Source organism: Petaurus breviceps, unplaced genomic scaffold (assembly GCF_028583685.1).
Source record: "Petaurus breviceps papuanus isolate PSGF00001 unplaced genomic scaffold, PetGlider_PUasm1.0 176, whole genome shotgun sequence".
Taxonomy (NCBI): domain Eukaryota; kingdom Metazoa; phylum Chordata; class Mammalia; order Diprotodontia; family Petauridae; genus Petaurus; species Petaurus breviceps.
In genome coordinates this window covers 33372543-33388837 of record NW_027185771.1, presented here as the reverse complement: position 1 = coordinate 33388837, position 16295 = coordinate 33372543, and the positions used below count along the sequence as shown (strand labels likewise).

Genomic DNA, 16295 nt, shown 5'->3' with positions numbered 1-16295 from the left:
ATGCTCATCAACTCTGCTGATGAAATACAGTTGGGCAAGAAAGCTAACACCTTAGATAATGGAGTCAAGATTCAAAGAGATCTTGTCAGGCTAGAACATTAGATTCAATCCAATAAAGATTAATGTAATGTAGTGATAAATGTAAAGTTTTACTCCTGGTTTCATAAAGTCAATTTTACAAGGTTAGAAATACTAGATTCTGAAAGTAGGCAAAAAATTCACAGGTTTTAGTTACCTGTAAGCTTATTATGAGACAACAGTAAGATCTGAAAACTAATGCAACCTTAGCCTGCATTTAGGACTAAGGACTATTAACTATCCTGGCCAAACCACATCTAAATTACTATGTTCTGTTCTGGGTGACATTTTCAGAAACACAATAACAAACTGAAAGGTATCCAGAGGAAGACATTCAGGACAGTAAAGATCCAGGAGCACATGCCATGTAAGTACTGAATGCATAATGCAGGGATCACTGGAATCAACATTTCACATAATCCACACAAAAGTTCAGTTAGCCTGCAGAAGAGAAAGTGAGGAGGTACAAGAAAGCTGTCTGCAAATACTGGAAGGCTCTCTAGGAAAAGAGGATTAAACTTCCTTGTCTTGACCCCAGACAGCAGAACTGGTTACAATAAGTGCAAGCTGAAGAAATATGAAGTTAAGTTTCCTTAAAAATAAGGAAAGACTTCCTAAAAATTAGAGTCATCAAAAAACAGAGCAGGCTGCCTTGGGAGAGTGGCCTCCTCCTGACAGGAGGGACTCCAGCAAAAGCTGGGTGACCACCTATTGATTATGTAGTTGGGATTCTAAATCCAGGACAAAGTGACCTCCAAACTCCCTTCAAATGATAAGATTATATGAGTTTTGAAGGAACAAGTCTGCTAAGTACGTCCCCTGCTCAAAAATCTTTAGTGGTTTCCCTAATGCAGCCAAGATAAAATATAAAATGTCTAACCTGGCATTCAAGGCCTTCCAGTTTGCCTTCAACTAACCTTTTAGTCTTATTTTGCATTACTCCCTAGACTCTACATTCCAAGCAAACTAGACTACTAGGTTTGTTTTCCCAGACTTGGCATGTCTTCTACTACCTATGTGACTTCACAAAAGCTGTTTCTGATGTCTATAATGCTTTCTCCTTTACCTACCAGAATTCTTTACTTTCTTTAAGGCTCTGTTCATACATAAAGTCTTAAAGGAAACCTTTCTTGATTGCCAGGAGCTAATACACTCTCTCCCTCTGCAAAGTGCTTTTAATTACATTTATGCAAGCATGTAGTAAAACAACCTGATCCCATATATAAAGCGAATCCCCTGAAGCATAAGACTATTGCATATATGTCTTTGAATTCCTGATACCTACTATAAGGCCCTGTGCAGAGAAGGAACTTAATAAATGTTGCCTGAGCTGAAGAAAAAACAGTCATGCAATGAACAGTAAACAAATTCAGTTGACATGGTTTTCTTTTCATATATGCACAATATATACCCAAAGTGAGGATGACTTTTACAATAAGAAAAACTATTACATTCAAAAGTAAAGAATATCCAAACTTCTATTATTTACCAGCATCATATACATGCTACATTTAAAAAAAAATAATTGTTTTCTTACCCACTCTTGTAAAATGCGTGACACTGCTTCATTAGCTCTAGCCATATTCCTGCAGGCCAGGATGACCTGGGCACCATGGAGGGCAAAAGACTTTGCTGTTTCAAATCCTATGGTTTACAGAAAAGAAAGAATAGATGAAGCATATGTTAGCAAAACACCAACTTAGCTACCCATGGGGTGGGCATGACCTAGATCTTACCATCAACATAACTGATTATTTTGCAATCTTAAACTTGAAATAGTTCTCTTCAATCAAAATTCCCTTTGTTCCATCCCTCCTTCCCATCACCTAAACCTATTCTCCATCACAGGTCTGACCTTATTACTTTCCAGCTCAAAATTCTTCAGGAGCTCTCCCACTTCCTCTAGGATAAAAAACAGCCCTCCAACACTGGGCTCCCACCAATGCTTCTAGCTATATTACATTACTTCCCTTACCAAAATCTACACTGCAGGTGAACCATCCTTACCATCTGTTCTATGAACTCAGCATTCATATCTCCTTTTCATGCTTCTGCATCAGCTATTTCCTCTCCCCTCGCATCTCTATTTCCTTAAATTTCCAGTTTCCTGCAATGCTCATATTAAATGGCAATTCATACATGCAGTCCTTCCTGCTACCCTAGTGTTATTGTTCTCTGACTCCTCAAATTATCTTGTATCTAAACATGGCCCTGTCTGAAACCTCTCTCCACAACAGAATGCAAGCTCCTAAAGAGAAGGGAGTTTCATTTTTATCTTGGACTTCCCAAAACATACCATAGTGCCTAATCCGGCAGTCACCAAATAAATAATGAAATGAACTAAATTATAATCTATCAAAGAGCTTTGTGATATATTTCAAGAAATTACCATTGATTGCTATTCATATCTCATTTCCAATTAAAGAGAATTTCAGAGTTGAAAAGAACCACAGGGGCGGTTAGGTGGCACAGTGAATAGAGCACCAACCCTGAAGTCAGGAGGACCTGAGTTCAAATGTGGCCTCAGACATTTCACACAAAAACTAGCCATGTGACCTTGGGCAAGTCACTTAACCCCAAATGCCCTCCAAAAAGGAAGGAAGGCAGGAAGGCAGGCAGGCAGGCAGGCAGGCAGGCAGGCAGGCAGGCAGGCAGGCAGGAAGGAAGGAAGGAAGGAAGGAAGGAAGGAAGGAAGGAAGGAAGGAAGGAAGGAAGGAAGGAAGGAAGGAAGGAAGGAAGGAAAGAAGGAAGGAAGGAAGGAACCACAGAGGCCTTCTAATTAACCTGTCCCTTTAAAATTTTGTTGCTGTTCAGTCATGTCTAACTCTTAATGGCCCCATCTGAGATTTTCTTAGGACAGATACTAGAGTAGTTTGCCATTTCCTTCTCCAGTGGAACAGAGGTTAAGTGACTTGCCCAGGGTCACACAGCTGGTGAGTGTCTCAGGCTGGATTTGAATTCAGGTTTTCCTGACTGCAGGCCTAGCTCTTTCCACTGAGCAATCTAGCTGCATCCTATGCCTTTAAATAAATTTTCTCTAAACACTCCCAACAAGTGGTCTTCCAGCCTTTATCTGAAGATAGGTCTCCAATGAGGGATAACAGAATACTTCCTGAAGCAGACCACTACCCTTTTGCAGTCAGCTATAACTGTTAGGAAGCTTTGCTTTACATCAAGTTTAAATCTTCCTGTCTTCAACTTCTACCCACTGTTCCTAATTAAGGAATCTATGTCCTTCAAATATTTGAAGATGGCTATCAAGTCCCTGCTTTTTTTCCCCAAGTTAACCACTTCCCAGTTTATTCAGCTGATACTCATATAACATGCCTCAGTGCCCCTAATCATTCTATTTCCCATCTTTTGAATGCTCTGAATATCTTTCAAGGCCATACCAAAGCTCAAAACAATACTATAAAGTACTGTATTTGTAATCAAAAGACCTGGGTTCAAATGTCAGTTCTGCCATTTTACTACCTGCATGACCCTGAACATATCACTTGCTCTTTCCGGACCTGTGCTTTCTCATCAAAAAGCCTTTAAGTCCTCCTTGAGCTTTAAATGTATAATCCTATGGTACAATTAGAATCTGAGTCCCTTGAGGCCAATAACCTTTTGCTTTTCTTTGTGACCTCAGCACTTAGCCAAGGCCCTGATTCACAGTAGCACTTTTTAAAAAATGTCTGTTAACTGAGTGAGAGGTCATACATAGCTAAAGCATATTAAGACTACCATCACTTTATTCTGGACACTACTCCACTCTTAAATCAGATTAAGATTGCATTAGCTTTTGTAGCTATAATATCTCCAATGAGTCATATTAAACTTGCAATCCACTAAAGCCTCCAAATCTTTTTCAGACAAACTGTGGAAACTGTGGTGTTGCCTTGACACTGCCCAACCTATCCCCAGATCTTCAGGCCTCCCTGCTCCTTCCCTAATTTAAAAGTCAGATTCCTTCTTTTCCCCAAAGCAAGCACAGTACTGCATCTCAGAGACTATAAACTGACCTAGTGTTCAGGTCAACTTGAATTTTTCTACATAAAAGTTCAGGCTTTGACCTGAATTCACCTTGTCCCAAAGCTGCTTTATCAGCAGGATATAGTTATCTATTAAGGGCTTGGTATGAGGGCATCAGTTTCTGTTACACCCATAATGTATTTTAAATAAGTGTCAATTTGGGGAAAGATTTCTATAACCTTAAAAAGCTGATATACTATGAAATATACATTATGGAATCTCACTATGGCCCTTCTGAAAGTACTTGTACAGATAAATCAATTGTATTAAAAAGCAGGGAGGGAAATGTAGAGATAAGCAATAAAGGAAAGGATACAGGAAAGGAAGGGCAAAAGCAAAACAAGAGAGAGAGAAATGATGTCAGTCAGTTCCACATAATTTTAGACAGGTAAATGCAAAAAGAACCGGACTTGTAGTCAAGTATAAAATTTGAGTCCCAAGTCCTGGCTTTTCCATTTAGCCAGTTACATAGAACTTGGTTGTTCCTCATCTTGAAAATGGGGATAATGATACCTGAATAATCCAAATCACAAAGTTATTTTCAAAAAAAAAAACAGAACTGTGAACTGCAAAGCACTGTAAGGTCAATCATCATCATCATTATAACTCTCCAAATTTCTCTTCCAGTAATTAATTCATTTTGATTTGGGGCTGACCCTCAGTTTTTTAAGTAAATGTCAGTGAAGCACATAACAATGTACCTCCAGGTCTCTAAACTGATTCAAGAACACAGCTGAACCATACTATTTTAAAGGAACATGGGTAAGATGGCCATTACTTCAAAGACTGTCCCCTGCCCTACATCCTAGACTATGTTTTAGAAAATCTTAACTGGTGATGCTAATAGCCCACATTTCAATTCAATTTAATTCAACAAGCATTAATTCACTGCCTACAAAGACCATGGCATTGTGCCAAGGACTAGAGATAGATACATAGACAGAAAAACACAAGATACCTTGAAGAGAGGTTATTAACAACAGAGGAGATCAAGAAGACCTTCAAATAGGAAGGAGCACCTAAGCTGACTCTTGAGAAGAAGCCAGGGACATGACAAGGTAAATGCTGGGACTGACAAAAGCGGTCACAGAGGGTGGCCTCTGCAAAGGTCTGAAGCTGAAGGATGGCTAGCAAATCCAAAAAGCAGCTATTAGGTCACTTTGACTAGAATGTAGAGTGCATGAAGGGAAAGATATGAACTGAATCTGAAAAAGTAAGTAAGGTCCAAATGCAAAGGGCTTAAATGCCAGGCTAAAGAAGCCATCTATGATTCTTCGGGCAGCAGAAAGGCACTGAAATTTCTGAGCAGTGAAGTGGTCTGGTCAAATCTGAATCACAGGAATATTCATTTGACAACTGGATGAAGGATGGATTGGAAAGGGAAAAGAGATTCCTTAGAATAAGGAAATGAATCAGGAGACTATTGCAAGAGTCTAAGTAAGACTGTAAGGGCAGAAACCATGGGAATGGCTGTGAGACTGGAGAAAAGGAAGCAGATGTGTGAAATCATTCAAGCCATTCAAATTCTCAAAGAATTTCAAATATTGACTCTGCTCACGTAGATAAGGTTCTTCTTACATACATCTAGAGGAAATAGAAATATATTCAAAGGAAAGTAGTTTTAGAGCAGAAGGAGAACTCAGAGGAGTTACTTAGTTAAACCCCTTGATTTCTGAGGCCAGAGAGGTTAGCTAACACGCCCTGAGTCATACAAGGGGCAAACATCAGAATTAGAATTCAAACCCATATCCTCTGATTGCAAAGCCAAGGCTCCTTCTACTATTCCACAGTACTAAATCAGAAGGTAGAGATCAGTCATCAGCCTCAATAGTGCGAAGCAATGACACCAAGTTTTAATAGTGGTACCTCCAGGATTCAAAAAGTACTCATCTTTGAAGGGAAGAAAGAGAAAACAAAAGCCAAAACAACAACAAGATTTGTAGGACAGCTGTTCCAATACCTGATGGAAAAAAAGGGCCCAGAAGAAATTTTGCTGACTGATGTGCCCAGCCTAATGAAATGCTGACAGTCATATGGAAGCAATATAAAATAGCCAAAAACTACCTTACATTCTATTCAAAAGAATTTACCCACAATCATAAAAGGTAAAAGAAAAAAAGAGTTCTGGATAGATTTCTAGATTCTTTCTGAATTCAGAAATAAATTAAATGATCATGCTTGGTTTTGCTCCTTTTTTGGTGAGAAAAGAAGAAAAAGAAGGGGAAAAAAGTACCACAACATTAAGACAATATTCATCAACTTCCATTGAAACCCTGAATGGATAAAGAAATAGCTTTAGAATAGCTTAGATACAAAAGCATTATTATGACTGTAATTAACTTGCAAAGCTTTCCCAAACTGAAAGTATCATTATCTCCATTTTATGGAAAAGGAAACTGAGACATGGGGTAGTGACCCTCTGAATCATCTCTAACAGAGATTTGACCAGGTTATTTGCCTGTTCAAAAATTTTGGATGACTCCCTAATGCTTATAAGCAAAAATACAAGTTCACTGATAATTACAGCTATGATCTGCCTCCAATCAGAATGGTATGCTGTGGCAGAAAGAGGACTAGAAGCAGAGTCAAGTGTAAGAACTAAATTTAAATCCTACCCCCAATACTTATTAGTTCTGTGACCCAGGCACTTACCTATAACTCAGTTTGCTCTAGAATAAAATGATGCCTGTATACGGTGTATTAGAATGTTAGATTTGGAGGTTGGGAAGACCCGGGTTTCAATCTTGTTGCAAACTTTTTGTTGTTGTTCAGTTGTTTAAATTGTGTTCTACTCTTAACGACTCCATTTGGGGTTTTCTTGGCAGATACTGGAGTGGTTTGTCATTTACTTCTCCACCTCATTTAACAGATGGAGAAGCTAAGGCAAACAGGGCTAAGTGACTTGCCCAGGGTCACACAATCAGTAAGTATTTGATTCTGGATTTGAACTCCTGAAGATAAGTATTCCTGACTCCAAGCACAACACTTGGAATAGCAGAGATGCTGTACTGTGTGTACACAAACAATAAGAAAGACAATTTCATGGGATGCTTGGTTATTTTTGTTCCAATGCTTATGATAACATCCGCAAAAATACCACATGAAAATAACTACAGTTAATATACCAACAGAAGTTGCAAAAAGAAATGGATAAGAAAATTCTAGAAAGAACCTGACAAAACATGCCCACTTAAATGATATCAAAATTGAAATTTAATAACACAAATTAATAGTTTAGTATTAACCAAAAAATGGGCATAGGGGAAGAGAGTAAAAATACTTAAAATCACAGTTCATTATGGGATATATAATTTAGTCGACTGCAAGATGACCTATTTAAATGAGTCACTGAAACTAGAAAATAAATCTAAAATATATCTATTGAATTTTAAAGAAATCTAACTAGGTGAATTGACCAAGAAATTACTTTAACAACAAGCACCTGATGTCCCAGTGAAGAAGAGAGACAGAACTCTGTCTAATACCAATTTAGAAAATAACCATACTTGTAGTTGAATGATAAGCAAGAATGATAAAAAATCATAAGCAATATCACCTCATAAAAAAGAAAGGAATGGGGAAAAGAAGTTAATATAAAGTTTGATGAGGGACCAAATTAAACCATATCATCCCAAGAGCATTTAAGAATAAAACCAGAAGGAAAACAAACAAATGAAAATGGAAAAGATCTCTTGAGATAGCAAATTATTTTTTCAGTTACTGACAATGGAGCCAACACATATGGACTCTAACATCACAGACCCAAATTGGAAAAAAAAAAAAACTATATAAAAGCAGCTGACCTAGACCATGTATGAACACTGGAAATTTGTGCTGGAAATAAAATAGTGTTAAGGACCTTAAAGATGAATTCTCAAGATATCTGAAAGAATAGTTGCAATGGTAATGGGAATTTGAAGATCTTCCCTGCCCCTTAATAGACCTAAGGGAATTTGAAGATCTTTCCTGCCCCCAAATAGGCCAAGTGAAAACACATGGAGCCTGGGTTGGGAGGAGTTTGCTGAAGGGTGGAGCAGAAACCACAGAAAGCTGAAAGTCAGAGCAGTTAGAGCTGGAGGGAGGAGAGGACACAGCCAAGGGAACAACTAGGCTTGTGAGTGTTTATGGGAACGTTAAAGGATGTTATGGCTCCCTGCTGTGTAATAGTTTATTAATTTCTTTGTTGCTATGATGATTTCGGTTTCTTGGTGTTGGGTTTGGCTTTCTGGTGTCTAAATGTTTTGCTTCTGTCTTATACATGGAGGGTCTGTTATATTTTGCGGTTCAGACCTGTGCCAACATATTCATAGTCACCATCAGCCCTGTGAATATTGCATTGGCACTATTGCAGGGTATTCCAAATGCTTGAAAAAAAAACATGGATCTTTTCCAAAAAAAAAAAATCATATGTAAACAGTATCAATAATTGTCAATCTATATGCCTACTTTATCAGCTTCTAAAGCCACACATGAGCAGCTTTCAGAGGATGACTGCTTTGAACAGTTTTTAAGATTCTGATTACATAGTATAGCAAACTCTCTATTCAATAACAAATCAGAGCAAAACATTCATGGAAAATCAAAATAGAGCATTCATAAAGTTATACCTTATCACAGAAAATCAAAATACAGCATTCACTATGTCACAATTCAATAACTTATCACTAAAATGGCCATATAGTTTTCACCAAAGTGGGCACATAGTTTTAAACAAAGTACATTCATTCAGTCAATCACAAAATCCTTAATTCCATCACAAGTATAAAAGTCAAAGTTCTCCACCCCAAGGTCACAGTAAATCATAATCTTCTCAGTCAGTACACAGTATCCTAGTAAAGTCTTCTTTCAGCTTGACTTGAGGCTGGCTCTCAGCTTCCATGGTTCCTCTTCCATGGTCCCAGCTCCAACTGTCACCTGGGTTCAAAGGCAGGCAGCTCCCAGTTCTTTGTCCAGCTCCTTGTCAAGTTCTTCATCCAGTTCCCGTTCCATATTGAAGTTCACAGTGTCCAGTCCACCTCAAGTCCTTCACAGTTTCTGTTTCTGGGAAGACAAAGCTTGACAGAGCCATAACACTATTCATCCATATTGTCAGCACCATCATCAATATCTACCTGTGAAATCAACTCAGGTCCACCAACAAGGTCTGAGAACTCACCACAAATCATCAACATAGAAGAGAAGCCACAAAATGACAGAGAGAAGCTAACTTCTCACTGTACACAGTCTGGTAGGCCGGCAGGAAGGGGCCAGCACAGCACTCTGGGAGCCTCTTGAGTAGGAGCTATAATCATTCAGAAGAGTTTGGATGTTTGTTTTTAATTTTAAGGAAATGTGCCCTGCTAGGTGGATGCCTAGGAAAAGCCAAGTTCGCTAATACTGTATAGTGTCCAAACCGTGCCATATCCATTTGCAATTGAATGGATAACCTATACAGCTGCTCCATATATGTGTGTGTGCATATGTATCTGTGTGTGCATGTGTGTATACCTGGGATAGAACTAAGGACACATAATAAAAGAAGCCAAGAAATGAATATAAGATTTCAACTCGATGGATTGACCTTGGGAACCTATGCATTGCTCAACTAGAAAATGGCTACATAAGTTGTGGTATATGATCATGATGCAATACTACTGTGCTATATAAGAAATTATGAGCTCATTGATTTTAGAAAAACATGGAAAGACTTGCAAGAAATAATGAAAAGCAAAATGAGCAGAACCAAGATACAATGTTATATGGAGTAAGAGCAATACAGTTTTAAAAATAACTTTGAGAGACTAAGTCGTTTAGAGTATTATAAATACCCAAATTAACTACAAAGGACCTATGAAGGAAGATGCTATCTCCTCCAGGGAAAGAACTGATAAACAGATATACACACAAACACACACACACACCTACACGTGTCTAATAACAGTCATCTCTTGGGGGGGGGGTGGCAAGGCACAAGGGTGGCAAAGATATAAAAAAATGCACTGCAGAGAATAAAAGAAAATGTAGAAGGAACCATAGAAAGCAGATTAGCTTTGAAAACAACAAGTAGTACTAATAGTTGTTGTTTTTTTAAGTAAACAGTGTGAAGTATAAATTTATGGTTTTATACTGAATCCTCTTTTTAGGTTGTGCTGTGTATGTGGAAATGTCTTTTTTTTTTTGTCTTTATGTATTTAAGTTCATACACATAAAAAAAGAAAAGTAGGTGGCATGGTAAATAGAGCACTGGAGTCAGCAGGACCTGAGTTCATATCCAACCTCAAACACTTAACACAGTAGCCGTGTGACCTTGAACACGTCACTTAACCCCAATCGCCCTGCCTTCTCCCCTCCAAAAAGCAAAAAAAAAAAAATAATAATATATCACTAAGCTTCTACCTGAAATAAAAGTCCATTTTTTAACATAAGCATTCTTCCAATGATGCTTCACGGCTGCATATATTGACAAGAAAACAAGTTGAAGACAGATGATTAGGCAGTTAGGTGTTATAGTGGTTAGAATACTGGACCAGGAATCAGGAAGTCTGGAGTTCAAATGTGGCCTCAGACATTTATTAACAATGTGACCTCTAACCTCTGTGCTTCAGTTTCCTCAACTACAAAATGTAGAGAATAATAGTACCTACCTCCCTGGTTGAGGTAGGGATCAAATGAGATATGTGTAATGTTCTCTGTAAATCTTTAAAGTGCTACAAAAATCCTAGTTATTATTATTATTATTATTATTACCATTATTTCCCAAAGTAAATTGAAAAGGAACAAGGGATGGGAGACATGAGTCATCTATTTTGTATTTAGTTCAGAACAGTTTAGTCGTTTTTCCATTGTATCTGACTCCTCATGATTCCATTTGGGTTTTCATGGCAGAACTATTGAAGCAGTTCACCATTTATTTCTCCAACTAATTTTACAGATGAGGAAACTAAAGCAAAGGAGGGTGAGTAACTTTCCCAGGGTCACACAGCTAATGCATGTCTGTGGCTAGGTTTGAACTCAGGAAAGTGAGTCTCCCTGACTCCAAGCCCAGCACTCTACCCACCGTGCCTGTTAGCTGCCCCATTACATGTTACCTGCAAAGAATTATGACAAAGAAACAGTGCAAAAGATATCATCTGAGAGATATACAACAGATAAAGGAAGTGAGTCCATCACAATAAGAGCAAACAAGAACTATCAGATGGCCTTTGTGCTCCAGTGATATCTATAAAAACAAAACAATTAGTAAAAGGTCCATAGGATGCAAATATGGAGGACTTAACAGAAGAAAAAAAAAAAGTCATACAGGATAAGAAGGCTTAGGAAGACAACAATCTGAACTGTTGGATAGAGTATTCATATTGCTGGATAAAGTATCCACAGATACAAACATTCAAGTTATTAAAAGGTTTTCCTTCTTCCACTGAAGTACTACTCTGATGTCAGAGGTCTTAAAAGATATTCCAGTGTAACACCAACTCTTACAAGTCTAAACAAATTGTAAAGGCTTTAATTATAGGACCCAAAATAGACTATGTCCAAGGACCAGAGTAGAATATAGACAGATTACCAGAGAGTTGGAAACTACAAAATAAATTTTTCTGGACAGCACTAACTCTAAAGCTATCTAGTATGGCATGGATGGGCTGTGACTTTCATCAACGGAGGGAACAATCATACAAAATTAACCATATGTTCCTAAAGTAATGAAGTAATGGGTCTAACTTATAACATGGAAGCAAGAGATACAAACATACTTTCTTCTCTGGTCTTCTGAATTTATGGTCCAGCAATGTATTTCTATGGCTTCTGCCCCATAGCTTATTATATCTGAGAAATATGCTATGTGGTCTAGCTTCAGATGGATATGACAGAATCACTTCCTTATAAACTACAAAACCATTTTAGACAAGTTAAAATATAGTAGAACTTAGCAAAGATGATCACATTTTTTCTGTTGTAATATCTATGAAACATTTTCCAAAAGAAAAGACAAGTTTAATAATTTTATCTACTGTTATAGAACTATTTCAAACCCATGAGAATAGTATTCCTCATTCTTGTAACACTGTAGCTGATGATAGTATAATTAACTAAATGTAGTAGTGCTTAGCTAAGTTTCCACTGTACCAAAATTTGTGCAAAATAATAAAGATGCAATAGTTTACTGAATTTTATAACCTGATCATCTTATAAAAAAATAACTTCACAACAAGATTTAGAATTAAACTAGCTAAATTATAAGATGGTATTGAATTCAAACAAAAATATTTAAAGCCAATTTTTAAATAAAACAGAGATGGAGGAAAGAGTTTTATTTATTCATTTTTTTTGGACAAGAACTGCTGGGGAGGAGGGAGAGCCAACATGGTGAAGTACAGGCAGCAATGCAGCTGAACTCTCCCATCATTCCCCTCTAACAACTTTAAACTAGCCACTCAAATAATATTTTAGAGCAGAAGAGCCAACATCAGGTCAGAGGAGTTCTATAGGAAAGCTCTGTGACACTGGATAGGGGGCAGTATGGGGAACACACAGCTGCAGCAAGAGTAGTGCACCTTGGAAGCAGCTGTGACAATGGTCAGCAGCTTTGGGAGCTCTTAGCCCAGAGGCAGTAAGGAGATCAGACAACTTGTCAGAACGAGATTACAGGGGACCCTTTGCTGTCACTGAGAACTGTAATTAAAACAACTCTGAGGTACCACCTCACACCTATCATAAATGACAGATTCTGGAGGGAGGAAAAATAGGTACACTAGTAGACTCTTGTTGGAGTTGTGAACTGGTCCAACAATTCTGGAGAACAATTGGGAACTATGCCCAAAAGGCTATAAAGCTGTGTATACCCTTTGACCCAGTAATACCACTACTAAGTCTGTATCCCAGAGAGATTGAAGGAAAAGGAAAAGGACCTATAAATACAAAAAAAAAAATTATAGCACTTCTTTTTGTTGAGGCAAAGACTTGGAAACTGAAGGGAAGCTCACCAATTGGGTAATGCTTGAACAAGCTGTGGTGTATAATTGTGATAAAGTACTATTGTGCTACAAGAATTATCAAGGAGAGTGGTTTCAGAAAACACCTCAGAAGTCTTATACAAACTGATACAAAGTGAAATGAGAAGAACTGGGAGATCACTGTGTGCAGTAACACCAATGTTGTAATGATGATCAACTGTGAAAGACTTGATTACTCTGATCCATACAGTGATCCAAGACAGTTTCAGAGGATTCAGGATTTTAAAAATGCTATCTTCAGGGAAAGAACTGATGAACTCTGACTAAAAAATGAAGTATAATTATCTCACTTTCTTAAATTTTGTTTGCAATGTGGCTAATGTGGAAATGTTTTACATTATTTCATATGTATATTTGATATCATTTTGTTTGTCTTCTCACTGTGTGGAGGGAGAAATGAAAGGAAAGAAGAAAATTTGGAACTCAAAATTGAAAAAGAATGTTAAAAGTTTTAAAAAAAATTAAAAATAACTGCTAGGGAAACTTGAAATCAATTTAGCAGAAAAAAATAGGTTTAGAGTGAGATATAATGCCATATGTGACAATAAGCAAAAAAATGATATACAACCTAAACATAAAAGGTTACACCATTTAAAAAAAAGAAATAATAGAGATTAGGCACATGATTATAGCTAAAGAGAAAATTCTTAATGAAAGAGGGATAAAACAATAATAATAAATAAGAGATAATTCTTATCAAATAAAATGCAAAATCTTTTGCACAAATAAAAATCAATCAGTTAGTAAGTATTTAGTAGGCAAATACTATGTGCCAAATGTTATGCTAAGCAGTGGGGATAAAATGAAATGCAAAAAAAAAAAAATAGTCCCTACTTTCTAGAAACCCAAAGTTTTATGGGGGAGACAATTTGCAAACAACTATGTATAAACAAGATGTAAAGAGGATATATTGAAGATAGTGTCTGTAAGGGTTATGGGATTTAAAGATCTTCCATGCCCCATCGGACTTGCTGACGTAGCAGGAAGGGATGGAGCAAAAGGAAGCAGAAGCCAAGCTGGAGTTCTTGCAGTGGCTACCGGTGGCGGCGGCGACGGCGGCAGCAGCAGCAGAGGCAGCAGCAGCGCGAAGCCCTTTTTGAGTCAGCCAGAATTTCTGCTAAGGACTCCTGCTGAGGACTGCCAGGGGCCGGAGCTGCTGGGAGCGTGCTTCTGGAACGCTGGGTGGTTGCTGTGAGTGGGGAGAGGAGGACCTTTGCCTGAGGTAGCCTGTTCTGTTTTAAAGGCTTGAAAAGGTGGGTGCTTTCTGCGTTATCTACCTGTGCCAATTTCATAACTACTCTGATGGCTTTCACTTTCTGGTTTTGGGACTCAGTCTTTTGGTATCTTAATAAATTTTCTAGCTTATTCCCCCATATGGCAAGCATGATGTATTTTGTGATGGATGATTATATCAGCATATCTGTAATCTCCATAGGCATTGTGAATATGGCATTGCGGATACATTTGGCGATGAGGATGGGATCAAAAAATGTCAGGCCTCTATTTGGAAGCAGTGGGGCTTTAGAGGGAGAAATGGCTATTCCAGGATGGGAGGATTTGCCTTATTCCTCTCTAGCCAGAGAATGGGCTAAAAGCCACAGGGCCCTGTGAAAACTGGGAACCAAGGCTAAAAGAGGGAGAACCTGGAGATTTGGAAAGATGTTTGAAAGCAATACCCATAGAACCAGGCAAAGAACTGGCAGGAGTGTGCAGGAGAGGCTGGGTGCTGCTAACAAGTTATAGCCTTATGTGTAAAAGTAGGGATAAGCTGCTGAAGGAAAGAGCTCGGATGGCTAGGGAGTCAGCTGGTTTGCCTGAGGATTCTTCTGTGTCACAGCACTCAGAAGACCAAACTTGAGGGACTCATGTGGTCCAGGAGCAAGCTACTGTTCATGTAGCTAAAAGGAAGCAAAAAACTAGCAGAACGAATGTGCATGCAGCTTTTGTACAGGCTGGGCAGAGTTGCCCTGACAGCTTCCAGGAGAATGTGTGTGAGGAGAATGGAGCAAGGTTAGATGAGGAGTCTTCTAATGTAGAAGCACTCCCCATACAAAGAAGAAGACAGGAGAACCACCGAGGCAAAACAGAGTCCAGGGAGATAATTGAGGATTTTCACTCAACAGGAGATCACTGATATATTGAGTAGATTCACCCAAAGAATAGGGGAGTCTTTAGTGTCTTGGATAGTAAGAATCACTGATGAAGGCACCGGAGGAGTAACACTGGACAATGAAGACTGTTTAAAATTCCTAAGTATCAGTCAGAATCCTTTTGTACACCAGGCTTTTAGGGATCACCATATGCAAGGAGGAAATAACAAATCTAATCTGCTAGCTTTAGCTGCAGAAGGATGCAAAAAGCAATATCCTACTGAATCTATGTGGCCTAGGGGAGACAGACCCTGGTACTCACTTAGAGACTGTATGAGAAAGCTAAAGGAGGAGGTAATGAAAACTGCTATCCTGATTGGAGATGCAAATGCATATTATGATACCCCCCCTAGGAGTTCCTCATAGAAATATCATAGTGAAGATGGCTCCTCCTGCATCTAAGCACCTAATTCTGACTCTATTAATTGGAGAAATAGGGCACCCTCTTTCAGAGGTGCTGGATAAGATTTCACAATTAAGCGATTTAGGGGAATGGGAAAAAGACAAATTGCCTCGAGAGAGAAGAGTAAACAGCCAGAGGATTCAGAGACAAAATAGACCAACAAGAAGGGAACTGTTTACTGCTCTATTAAGAGCAGGGGTGGACTTTAGAAGAATAGATGGTATTCCAACTGAAGAGCTGCATAAGCTGTACCAAGAAAAGGTACTTAGCATTAGAATGAACAGGGAAGCAGGAACCACCCCTGCAGGTATTTCTGAATCTGAATCTTTGTATCCAAGTTTGCCCCACCTTCAGGGGGAATAGGAGATAGGCTAAGCCCCAGCCCAGATAAAAGAAATATGCAGAAGAGATTGCAGACCCCATATTGCTTTAACAATATATTGGAAGAATGGATCAACTACTGTGACTAGGGCACTGCTTGATACAGGGGCTGAGGCCACACTTATCTATGGAAACCCTGATAAGTTTAAACATGGAACTCCTATTACCATCACAGGTCTAGGAGGCACTGAAATATCAGCCAGACAGGTTAAAATAACAATGAAAATTGGGCAGTTAACCTAAGAAGGAATATACTGTGGTTGTTGTACCCATTCC

The 16295-nt window shown here is 38.4% G+C and overlaps 1 protein-coding gene across 3 annotated transcripts in view; it reads right to left on the bottom strand.

The window, feature by feature from the left end:
- Positions 1-16295, bottom strand: part of WWOX (WW domain containing oxidoreductase) — a 1292857-nt gene that overhangs the window by 1182949 nt on the left and 93613 nt on the right. For all 3 annotated transcript variants that reach the window (XM_069085869.1, XM_069085870.1, XM_069085871.1), the window contains exon 5: positions 1616-1722. In XM_069085869.1, the coding sequence (XP_068941970.1) occupies positions 1616-1722 (107 nt within the window). The remainder of the gene's footprint in view (positions 1-1615; positions 1723-16295) is intronic.